The following is a 12,787-nucleotide window of genomic DNA, read 5'->3' as shown; positions in this document are numbered from 1 at the left end:
AGCTGGGGAGGGACTTTTGACAAGGGCAGCGAGTGACAGGATGGGGGGGAATGGTTTCAAGCTGCAAGAGAGGAGATTGAGCTGAGATTGTAGGAAGAAATTCTTGGCTGTGAGGGTGGTGAGACACTGGCCCAGGTTGCCCAGAGCAGCTGTGGCTGCCCCATCCCTGGCAGTGTTGAAGGCCAGGTTGGATAGGGCTTGGAACAACCTGGTCTAGTGGGAAATGTTCCTGCCCATGGCAGGGGGTTGAGCTGAATGAGCTTTAAGGTCTCTTCTCACCTAAATGAGCCTGGGATTTGGTGGTTCTGTGAAGCTAACCAGTGCCAGAAGCCCATGTAGTGCAGAATATACTGAAAATTGAACTCTTTTCCACTTGGAACAGTCTCTGAGCCCATTTGACAAGACAGGATTAGGAGACATTGCCAGTGTTGGGGCACTGAAGTGATCTCATGCTCCTTATTAAGTAATAAATTTTCTGTGTGTTACAGCAGCTCCCGGGGCTGCGCTGACTTACCTGGCTGGGGTTTGAATCCCTGCCAGTCCCACACGACCAAAATTGCTGTGCTTACGCTGGAGCCTAACAGAAAGTGCTGGAATGTGTCAGAGTGTTCAGGAGCTGTGCAGAGCTGACCTTTTTCCCTCTTTAATCTCCCCTCTGTCATTTCTATAGAGAGATACTCCAAGAAATTCAGCGTCTCAGGCTGGAACATGAACAAGCCTCTCAACCCACCCCGGAGAAAGCCCAGCAGAACCCAACTTTGTTGGCTGAGCTCCGGCTCCTACGGTAACAGAAATCCTCTCAAGCTCGTGAGCGTTCGGTGCTGGGGCCAACCAGCCCCAGGGGTGCTTCCCGTGACACAGGCTGTGGTGGGAAGAGCATCTCCCCTGTAGCCTTGAAGTGTTACTTAATGTGCTGAATTCTGCAGGCTGACAGAGTATTGCAATGTGCCTTTTTTTTTTTTTTAAGTGGGTTTAGAAGTCAATAAAAATGTCTCTTAAAATGAATTTTGGTTTGTATAGTTCAGGAAAGGGACCATAAAAGAGAAACCAACAGGAAAAGCCAGAAGAAAGGGCATTATCTGCTTATCACTTATTGTCTAACAGAGGGGGACTGGATAGAAATGTCAGTTATTTGATTAGTCAATGAAACTGAAAATTCATCCCTCCATACAGTCAGGCATACAGTCAAAGCTGGAGAACAATCTTTGAAGCCTCTTTTATTAGCTTTGCACTTTGATGTGATGGGGAGGAACTGTCAGTATTTATAGCATGAAGCTGGGGAAGGGTCTGGAGCACAAGTGTGATGAGGAGCAGTTGAGGGAACTGGGGGTGTTCAGCCTGGGGAAAAGGAGGCTGAGGGGAGACCTTCTTACTCTCTACAGCTGCCTGAAAGGAGGTTGGAGCCAGGAGGGGTTGGTCTCTTCTCCCAAGTGACAGGACAAGGGGAAAGAGCCTCAGGTTGTGCCAGGGAAGGTTTAGATTTCTTTACTGAAACAGTGGTCAAGCACTGGAACAGGCTGGCCAGAGCAGTGGTGGAATCATCATCCCTGGAGGTGTTCAGAAAACATGTAGACTTTGGGAAATGGTTTAGTTGGCAGCATAGTTTTGGGTTGATGGTTAGACTTGGTGATCCTAAAGGTCATTTCCAGCCTTAATGATTCTAGGATGCTATGGTTTGGGTACTCACAAGGAGATTCTCTGGCTGTGTTTTATTTCATTTTCTCTTATCACTTCATTCAGAGCTCGACCTTCAGAAACACCATCCGCAATCTAGAGTAGGTTTGAAAAGTCCCACTCTTGGCAGCAGCAGCAGCTCTTTACAAACTTTATCATGTTTCCCTCATTGGGGTAAACTTTTCCTGCCCAGTTAGGAGATGCTGTGGTGCTTCCCAGGAATGTTTAAAGGTTTTCCATAAATTGCACTGCTCCTGGGATGGAGCTGCTGCAGCTGCAGGCAGCATCTGTGAAGTGTAATCCAGCCCCATGCTGCACAATCTTCTTCCTCTACTTTTTATTAAAGAATTTGTTGTATTATAGCACAGTTTGGTGTTTCACTGATATTTTTCATTTTATTACCTGATTATAATAATTCACAGATTTTCTGGCTTTATGTTTTATGTAACTATTTATGTTTTTTATATATATGGAGAGGATACAGAAGATACCCATAAATGTTATTAAAGAAGTGGAGAAAAAGTAGATTGCAGGGCAGCTTGATGTACTGTTTGACGCAGCAGGGAAAGATGATGTAAGGACCCAGAGCTTAAACTGGAAACCAGCCACATTCAGACCACAAATGATGCTTTTTAAAGCGAGGCAATAATCTCAAGAGCAGTGATAGAGTTTTCAGTCCCCTGATGTCTTTCCTGAAGATCTTTGTCCAAAATGCAAGCCATTTGAAACAAACCAGGAGGAATTAGAGGGTATTTTGCTAAAGGAAAAAAAGAAAAAAAAGCTGAATGATCATTGTAGCCACTTCAGGCCTTCAAATATGTAAACACCACTGGAAAATGAGGGGGGAAAAAAGATTGAATTCAGCAGGTACAGCCTGTCAGGTCATGCAGATTGCCCAGTCTGGTCTCCTGTGTAATGCAGGCTGGGGAATTTCTCCCTGCAGTGCTCCTGCAGAATCCTTTTTTGTCTACATCCCTGCAAGACAAACATCCAAGCTTTCATTTTAGAGGTGGAAAGAACACCACGTCCCCTGATACTGCTAATGTGATTGTCAGTTAATTTCTGTTCTTTGTCTGTGCTTGCTAGAATAAATGTGCACGTTATTTCTAACCTTCATAGGCTTCGTTGTCAAAACCTTGTCCTTCCCTGTGCTTTTGCCTGCTGGACTGAAAAGATCTTTTCCAGAATTCCTCTCTGCGTGAGTGTATGCAGAGATTTTGATTCTCTCCCCTCTCAACCCCATCTTGCATAAACAACTCGAAATTTTCCAGTTTGCTCCTGAAAAAGGTTTGCCAAATGTCCCTTTAGCTTGCTGTCAAGACCTCGCCAAGTCCTCTGTGTCCCATTTATCTTTATGTGGCAGGACGAGCTGCAGAGTCTCACCAGTGCTGTAGGTAGAGCCAGTGTTGGCTTTCCTGCCACCAGACATTACTCCATTAATAAATTCAAAGTTCATGTTAATTTTCTTGCCTGTGTAGCATCGCCCTGGAAGTCCACAATTAGCAGAGTATCTGGGATGTGAAAGTACTTCACAAAGCCACAGCTAAGGAGGAGACATTCCCCTCAAGGTGACCTTGCCTTTGGTTATACATAGGAACATGTTACCAAATTATCTCACTTGCTGGATAGAATTCAGGCTGTGAAAGCAAGAAAAAAATTAATCCATGAAAAATCAACATGCCCCGGGCCCATTCCTGCATAGGAGTCAACTCTGCCAGGCTGCTGGAGTGGGATGGAGCACAGCTGGATCCTTCATCCTCACATCCTGACTTGGGATGCATATGGCAGCCCAAGGGATACTCATTCCCACACCGGGGACCAGGACTGCTTTGCTCCAGGCACATGCCCCAAGCTTTGTCTCTTGAGGCCATTCAACCTTTTTTTTAAAACAAAAACAAAAAACCCACAACATTTAACACCCTTTGTCATTGACAAACAGCTTCTTTCTTTGCTGAAGGGCATTGAAAAAGAAATTTAGTAGCATCAGCCAAAATCAGATATAGTCATTGATGTTGAATCTTCATTAGCATTTGCAGAGCTGTACTGATTTCACATGTTGATTTTTACATTATTTGGAGCTGTTAACCAGAATGTTATATTAAAGAACTATAGCATAAAAGCCACAGACTTTGAACTGACCTAGAGAGAGAGAAAAAGGACCATACAGACAGATAAAGCTGTGTCTGTGGTGAGTCACTTTTGAGGTGACCAGGCATGTGTAAGCATCTCTTTATTGCCTTAGTTTTTTGATGTGTTTTGGCATTTAATAACCACTTTCTTCAAAATACAAAAAGGTGTTGAAAGAAATACCCAGGGTGGTTGATACTTCACGGTCTTCTGTCCTTTTTAGAACCAGTGTAGAAACAAGTTAATTCTGTTGTGTAGTTTTAGCAGCTTTCTGGTTGGGGTGGGCCATTTTGATGGTCACCATCATGAAACCATCAAGCCCTGTGCAGCAGGTTTATTCAATCTAAGGAAATGGCCCAGTTCTTTTCCATATTCTCGTGTCCAACTGTTGTTTGTAAAACTAGTTGGTTATTAAAATTCCCGGAGTGATTTATCCATAGGATATCACATGAGCACACAGATATAATTTAAGACACTTAAAAATTCAGTCTATTATATGTGGTGCCTTTAACTTTGGCTTAAGACCTTGTGGTGTCCACAAAATTGGTAGATGAATAAATAAGCCTTTCTAATCTGGGGTTTCTTTGTGATTTGTGGGGCCCAGCATTTCATAAATCATACAAGATGCTAACAGTTTGTCTTTGAATTTCTCCTTATATGAGTCCCTTCTTTTTATATTTTTTTAAAATATAAAATAAAACTTTACAGTCATATTTTCTTTAACATCTCACAGATAGGCATCTGCAGACAGTGCTTTTCTGATGCTGAGGAAAGAGAAGGTCATTTCTTACCTCCTTTTCTTGTTGCCTGGGTTCTGGTGTAGCAAATCTGTCACAGATTTTATGTCCTGTTGGTGGACAGAAATAGCTCCACGAGTCTCCTTCCAGCCAGGTGATGGCTTCTCCTTGCCAAACATCTGCAGCCTTTTCTCCTTGTGTCTTTTCTCTCTCTGCCTTTTCTCCCATAGCTTATTCTTGCTTGTTTGAGAGCTCTGCAGGGTGCCTGGCTGTGACATTCAGAAAGTTCTTAAAAGGAAGATAAAGTGGGCTTTTTTCTCCTCAAAATGCAGACCTCTTGGAAAGGGCTTCCTCCCACCAAGGGGCTGAGTGTGAATTTTGGAATTTTAGGTGAAAACCCTGATGGTTATGTACAGGCTTCATGGACATTGTACTGTGCTTGCTCTGCTTTTTGAAATTGGAAGCAGGGGGGGAGTGATGGAAACCGTGGTTAAGTGGGTGCGTTTTCCTGAAGTGGTTTTGAAGTACCCAAAGTTTATTTTCTGACTCTTTCTTTTGTGTCCCTTGAACAGGCAGAGAAAAGATGAGCTGGAGCAGAGGATGTCAGCACTGCAGGAGAGCAGGAGAGAGCTGATGGTGCAGCTGGAAGGGCTGATGAAGCTGCTCAAAGTAAGTCTTTTCCCACCAGAAATCATGGCATCCTTCCCTTCCCCGCACCAGGAATTCCCTCTTGCTGCTCCACGATTTTTGCTTTGCTGCCACACTGTTGTCCCAAAAGAATAACTGACATCAACACCACCATAAATACTCCATGAGGAACAGAAGAGTAGTTTCCACACTGGCTTTTCATCTTGGTGCTGATGGTTAATGGGGCTCCAAGTTCATATTTTTGCTTAAAATATGGAGAACCCCTAAGATTTAATGAAGGATTAGAGTTGGTGATCAGCTGCATGCTGTTCTAGGGAATAATTCAGGTTTTCCAACTTGAACTGGAAATTAAACTGAAAATTATAGTCCCTGGGGTACAGGACAGGGCTGCCAGGGGCATGGGGCTGTTGTCCAGGTGATGTTACACCAACCCTATGGACTCCAGGCAGTGCCAGGGGGTTGGCTCTGTCTGTAGTATTTTTTACATGTCTTATTCTTTGTTATAGAGTCCTGCTAAAGTTGAGCTCGTAGTTGATGCCTGTACTCTGAAATACTGTTGTGCGTTTGTTCTTTCCATTCTTTAAACTGAAAAAGAGCCTCTCTATAAATGCAGTGAATGGCAAAATATCATTCTTACTCAAAGAGGTTTTGGTCTAAGACAAGATGCAACAAAGATACTGTTGGTCTTGGGAGAAGTGGGAGGGGAACTGAGGCAATGGCAAAGGCAGGAGCAGCACAGGCATGACAGATTTGCTACAGGCACGTCTCGATAGTTCCAAAAACTGCAGAGCTTGTCTGCACTTGAAAGTGGTAACAAATGCACATCGTCTGCAAAGCTGGAGTGAAGTCACTGCTCAGGTTGGGCTTGTGTTGTGGAGTAGGAGTGTGTGTGCCAGAGGCTGGCACCAGTTGGGGTTGTTCAGCCTGAAGAAGAGAAGCCTCTAGGAAGACCTTAGAGCACCTTCCAGGACCTGAATGGGTTACAAGAAAGCTGGGGAGGGCCTTTTGACAAGGGCATGGAAGGACAGGACAATGGGGAACAGCTGCAAGCTGCAAGAGGGGAGACTGAGATGAGATCTTAGGAGGAAATTCTTTGCTATGAGGGTGGTGCGTCACTGGCCCAGGTTGCCCAGAGCAGCTGTGGCTGCCCCATCCCTGGCAGTGTTGAAGGCCAGGTTGGATGGGGCTTGGAGCAACCTGGTCCAGTAGGCTGGGCTTGAGACCTTCTGAGGTCCCTTCCAACTGGAATTATCCCATGGGCCTGTGTCTGTTGTAATTATCTGGTTCTACATATTGCATGATGCAGGTCTTTGCATTTCCCCTTCCAAGCTTGCTGTGGAGCCTGACAGCTTCTCTTCCATGAAAGCATCTTCCAGAAAGATATCTGCTCTCGAGCTGCAGAGAGCAGAAACAAGAATTTGCTGCCTATGCAAATTTGCTTCTACAGATAAAAAATTATGCCTCATTTTCAGTTTTAATGTATTTAGCTGCAGTTTACACCCGTTGGCTCCGGTACATGTGGTTCTCCCTTCATTAAATTAAGGTGTACTTTAGCACCCCTGGTTTTTTCCTACGCAGATACTTACTCATCTCAGGGAAGGCATTGATCAGTCTTCTTTTTTAGATCAGTTAAACAGCTCTGCTGAGTTTCTGGACATGCTTCTGATGATTGATTTCTTTGCCTTCTCCAGATTTTTAATATATATATTTTTTTAACTGGGAAAAAAACAAACTACATGTTGAATTCTTCTCTGAATCTTAGCAACAGTGTGCAGAGAGTCTCAGGAGGAGTTTCACTTCTCCTCAGCACTGTTGTCTTTTTCTGTGCCTTTCTGCACCAGTGAGTGCTTTTTGAAAGCTCTCAGGTCTCTAGATCTTCCTCCATGCAAAGTCCTTTTCTTTCATGTGGTGCTAGCTGGTTAATGGCAATGTATTATAAGTTTGGCCTCCAAAAGGAACTGCAGATATGAAAATATATTACATCTGTGTAGTTTCTTTAGAAGCCAAACATTCAAACAACAAAATTGGATTTATTGGCAAGACCCCTTTTCCATGAAGTTCCAATGCTTCATATGTTATGTATTAGTTGAGTCTTGTCTCAGCATTTCTCTTCCTGTGAATAAATTAATGGCAGGGTAGGATGTTTATGCTCATTTAAGTTGTTTTACCCTCCCTTTTTGAATACCAGTACAACACAGCACGTTCCAGTCCTGAGGATTCCAAGATTTCTTAAAAATCATCTTCACTCAACTGGATAATGTAATTATTTTAAGAATCCCAGCTGCAAGCAGCCCTGGCCTGCTGACCTAAACATACTCCTTCCAGCAGATAGGTTTTAACACCTTTTCTCATTATTAGTGGAAAGCATTTCACTGCTTGCTGATACAAACTACATGAGGAAAGGTACTCTTAGTGAAACACAGAACAGAAATACTGATCCCTCTTCCCGTATTAAGGATTATACTGTGACCATCAAGCAACAGCAGACTGCCCCACCTCAGGGCTTTGTTTTGCTTCTGTGTTCATTTGTGTTCATTTGAAAGTCTCCTTTTCAGTGGTTTTAGCCCAGCCAGACACCATTTTTTCCCACACGTTTTTAGCTTCACCCATTATTTGGTGCATTTCAAAAATTCTCATTTATAATTTACATCAGCTGTTAAGCTTGTATGGGTTGGGTTTTTTCTCCATTTTTTTGTGCAGTATTTTTAATGCTGCCTTCATTTCACCATTTAGAGCTGGATTCAGCTCACCTCTTTTGGGTTATCTGAGAGTTCAGTACCTGGACCTGTGGACTCCCTCTGGAAACAGGAGAGAGGGAGGAAAGTGTAAATTTGGAAGGACATACCTGGTCTCTGGAGGTTCATCCATTTTTCCCACGATGAGCCATGTTGTGCTACTGGTCTTAGAATAGAGAAGGGCCCTCGACTATTTTGGGTGCTGTTAGTGTCCTACTCCCATGTTTATTAGCCCACATAGATACCTTCCCAGGCCAGTGCGATTTAGAGTTCAGGCTGAGTTTTGCACTGAGCATCCTTAGAATCCCAGACTGCCTTGGGTTGGAAGGGCCCTTAAAGATCATCTAGTTCCAAAGCCCTGTCATGGGCAGGGACACCTCCCACTAGACCAGGTTGCTCCAAGCCCCATCCAGCCTGGTCTTCAACACTGCCAGGGATGGGGCAGCCACAGCTGCTCTGGGCAACCTGGGCCAGGGTCTCACCACCCTCACAGCAAAGAATTTCTTCCTCAGATCTCATCTCAATCTCCCTTCTTGCAGCTTGAAACCATTCCCCCTCATCCTGTCACTCGCTGCCCTTGTCAAAAGCCCCTCCCCAGCTTTCCTGTAGCCCCTTCAGGTACTGAAAGGTGCCCTGAGGTCTCCCTGGAGCCTTCTCTTCTCCAGGCTGAACAACCCCAATTCTCTCAGCCTGTCTCCAGAGCAGAGCTGCTCCAGCCCCTACATCATCTCCATGGCCTCCTCTGGACTCCAACAGCTTCATGTCATTCTTGTGTTTGGGACCCCAGCACTGGACACAGTACTCCTTTTTGCAAGTGTGTGCAGACACTCCTTTTAGGAAGTGTCCATTGCAGGCATCAGCTTGTGGTTTTCCCTGAAGGAGAGGTTGTGGCCATTCAGCTCTTCATTTGGTGCTGGCACTGGCACTGCCCACTGTGTTGGGCACAGGTGAGACCCTGGCTGTATCTGCCAGGAGACCCCATTAGTGCCATACAGCATTCCTTAGGGGGACACTCCTGTACCTGCTCTGCTCTGCCCGAGTTCACTGATGTCCCTTTGGATCAGAGCTACCAGCACTTTCCCAAGCCATCTCCAACCACCACCCAGGGGTGATCAGGCCCCTGGACCATTCCCAAGGGGGCAGTTTAGATACAGCCCCCCTTGATGAGGGTGAGAAGGGATTTTAACAGCATGGATGTGTGCAGATCATGCCAGAGAACAGACCCTTGCCCAGTTTCCTTTAAGATTTTCCTTTTCCTTAAGTCTTCTGTCATCACCCAGTGCCATTAGCTGGCACTCTGCTAATCAGCAGTCGGCAGTGGTGGTTTTCTGCCTTCTCAGGGGGCTTTTCACTTTTAACTTTGTGGACATTCAGCAGACAGATCCCATTTTGCTTCTTCCATTTCCTCAGTGGTCATTTCCTCACTAGCTGATGTGATGATGTGTCTAATAACTGCTCCATCCTTCCAGCAAACCTCCACACCTCCCCAGATATGCTTTTCACATCTGAAGTTAATGCTAAAGCCTCATTTTTCAAACTAACAACTTTTTTTTTTTTTTTTTTTTTTGATCAAGTGGAGATCATTTAAGACCTTTTCCCTGACCTGGCTCACCATCTGGTCCTCTGAGTCCCAGTGCTGGGAGGAGGAACTGGGAGCACAGGATGGGCAGCATTGGGCTCCATGGCTGATGCTGAGCCACAGTTGAGCAGAGCCATCCCCTACATCTGCTGCATCTCTGCCAAAATACCCACCTGAAAGTATCCCAAGTCTTGGGAGAAAAAAAAATATATTAAAAAATAATAATAAAAAATAAATAGAAAATAATTCCCCCAGAAATGGGGAATTCTCTGCAGTCCTTCCCAAATGTCTCCAGGGTGCCCTCAGTGCACAGTCAGGAAACATCTGTTACTGCAGTGGTCACTGAGAAGAAGCTTCTGTAAATTAAGGGACAGGTTCTGGTTGATCCTACTCAGATGGGAGATTAAGTGGGGCAAGGTGGATAAGTCAGAAGGTCAGAAGGAGCTGTTTCTCCATGAATTCAAGTTCCATGACCCAAGTTTCTTGGGAGATGTACTTACCAGTGGTCCCTCTGCTCTGGCAGGCCATGCAAAGCCACCATTGGAGGGAACACCCCTGTTTGTGGTTGGACTCAGTGATCCTGAAGGTCTTTTCCAACCAGAACAATCATGTGATTCTGTTACTCTGGAAAAGCTGTAGCAGCTATTTCTGTGTAGATGAGGACATCAGAACCCCAGGCCAGCCTTTCTGTTAGCACACAGCAGTTCTGCCCCCACCACAGCCACCATCCTCCCCCACACCACCAGCCCTTGGGAAAGCAGCCTACAGGACTCACGGTGGTTGTTAGTTCTGTGAGGAGAAAATCTGTGAAAACTTTTGAATTATGAAAGAAACTCTCAACTATGTGATATTTTGCTCATTCCCAGCAATGCTGCTATAGCTGCAGTCAGATGTGCTCCTCTTGCCCTGGCAGGATCACAGAGTACGTTTCCACGCTTCAAAAGAGGATAAATTTACAATATTTCACCTTTTCTGGTCTTTCATAGAATCCCAGACTGGTTCAGGTTGGAGGGACCTTAAAGACCATCTAGTTCCAACCCCATGCCATGGGCAGGGACACCTCCCAGTAGATCAGGTTGCTCCAAGACCCATCCAACCTTCCCAATCAATAATGATCCATACAGACAGATACTGCCTTGCAAAAAATGAATTGTTTACATCTTCATCGTGACTCCACGTATTTGGTGCTTTTGCCTCACAGTTTCTCCCCTCCCACCTCAGACCCTGCTGCCAGATGCTTGTTTCTTTGCCCTTGTGAATCCCCATGGACCTGGTGCTACAGGCACTCTCTGACCAGAAAGGTGGTATTTTGCCTCTCAGGCTATGACAGTTTGGGTCTCTGTGGTGGCAGATTTATAGATGCAGGGAACCAAGTGCTGAGCAGTGGTTTCACACCCCAGATGGGATTTCCAGACTTTAAGGGCTGATAGTCTGATCTTTCTTGCCTTGAGGGCAGCTAGACAGACCTGGCATTTCCAGAGAAGGGCAACAGAGCTGGGAAAGGGTCTGGAGCACAAGTGTGATGAGGAGCAGCTGAGGGAACTGGGGGTGTTCAGCCTGAAGAAAAGGAGGCTGCGGGGAGACCTTCTTGCTCTGCAGCTGCCTGAAAGGAGGTTGAAGTAAGGGGGAGATGGGTGCTTCTCCTAAAGAACAAGTGACAGGACAAGAGGAAATGGCCTCAAGTTGCCCAGGGGAGGTTTAGATTGGATATTGGGAACAATTTCTTCTTGGACAGGGTTGTCAGGCCCTGGCCCAGGCTGCCCAGGGCAGGGGTGGAGTCCCCATCCCTGGAGGGATTTCAGAGCTGTGTAGCTGTGGTGCTGTGGGACATGGTTTAGTGGTGGCCTTGGCAGTGCTGGGGTAACAGCTGGACTTAATGACCTTAAAGGTCTTTTTCAACCAAAACAATTCCATGATTTCTTAGTCCAGGGTAGGAAGAGAAGCCAGTAAAGGTTCTGTGTAAAAGAAAAGGATATCCTGTCCTTTGTCCAAGAGATCCATACTGTGACATCCATCCCATGTCTTCAGCTTTTGCCGTCACTGAAGGCCATTTTAGACAAGTCATCTTTTAAGAATGGAGCAGATGACACCTTTGCTCTCCCACCACAGCTGTTGTGTGAAACATCCTTATTTCCCTTTGTGTCTGCTGATGTTTCTACAATTTGCCCCATCCTGGTTTTCTGTGGGGTCTGGTTGTGTATTTTGTGTGTGTGTGTTTCATTTTCATCTAATAATTAATCCATCCTGTTTCTCTCTTCACCTTCTTCTTTTGCCAACATTTACAGGAAGAAGAGCAAAAGCAGGCAGTAAGTTGACTTTGCCTTGTTGTGATCTGACTCTTTTCTTACTGCATGAAAACCATTTTCTGTTAATTGGCTTGTATGCAAATGAGCGGTGGGAATGTGGGGTCTTTCTCACTTGTAAATTGGAAAGCAGCCCTCATCAGCCTCCAGTAGAGCATGTTTGTGTCTGTGTCCTTAAAGCTATTTCTCTCTCCCTTTCAAATGACGTTCCTTGCCCTGGGCACACCACTGGTCGCTGTGTTCTTTGGGGTTTTGTAGAGCTGTGCATGATCAGCCAGGGTTGAAAATGTGGCTTCTCAGCTGGCTTCCCAATGTATTTTGTTGGAGGTTCTTTGGAGTATTTTACATGCTAAGAAAGCTTTCTCATCTCTTCAGGAATCCTTTCATTTCCCTCCTTGCCACATACAAGTCCATGCATGAAAACTAATTAATGACTTAATATTCTGGGCATGGATCCGTATCACTCAGTCATGATATAGTCTCCTTGAATTAGTCCCAGTTTGCTCATTGTAAACAGGAGGAGTAAACGAATGAGATACAAGAATGCATTTCATTTGGTGCTGATTTTCATTTTCTCTGCCCACATATTACACTCTGGATCCAGTGTTAATTTCAGAATCCACTCCAGAGGGAGCCCTTTTGCTTTACTCGGAAATAGACAGATGTTCAATGTCTCCTCTCCAGCAGAACAAACCTTCAGTCTTTTTGAACATGGTTTTCTTATACACAAAGCTGTAATGAGGGTTAATCCTGTGTTTCCTGTTGCTGGGAAGTGGGGTTTACCTGTTGTTTGTCAGATACCCGAATTGGATATTTAATATGTTGATTGAAAAGTCTGGTAACTTCTTTGCAAGGAAATACATATTTCTGGGTAACTTCTGTTGCTGGAAACACTTCAGTACTGCCTGTGCTGAAATGGGCTTTTGGTGACTCCTGGTTGGCCTTATATTAAAATTCCATCCTCAATTTAAAAAGAAGATGGTG

General features: G+C 45.0%; 1 protein-coding gene across 15 annotated transcripts in view; it reads left to right on the top strand.

Annotated features, from left to right (window-relative positions):
- Positions 1-12,787, top strand: part of DTNB (dystrobrevin beta) — a 201,871-nt gene that overhangs the window by 132,907 nt on the left and 56,177 nt on the right. For 11 of the 15 annotated variants that reach the window (XM_051615682.1, XM_051615678.1, XM_051615683.1 and 8 more), the window contains 3 exons: positions 671-784; positions 5,111-5,207; positions 11,786-11,806. In XM_051615682.1, coding sequence (XP_051471642.1) covers positions 671-784; positions 5,111-5,207; positions 11,786-11,806 — 232 coding nt within the window. Of the gene's footprint in view, positions 1-670; positions 785-5,110; positions 5,208-11,785; positions 11,807-12,787 lie in introns of those variants that run through there. The other 4 variants (XM_051615684.1, XM_051615677.1, XM_051615676.1 and 1 more) reach the window with 2 other exon arrangements.

Source organism: Apus apus, chromosome 3 (assembly GCF_020740795.1).
Source record: "Apus apus isolate bApuApu2 chromosome 3, bApuApu2.pri.cur, whole genome shotgun sequence".
NCBI classification, from domain to species: domain Eukaryota; kingdom Metazoa; phylum Chordata; class Aves; order Apodiformes; family Apodidae; genus Apus; species Apus apus.
This window is presented reverse-complemented; position numbering and strand designations above follow the sequence as displayed.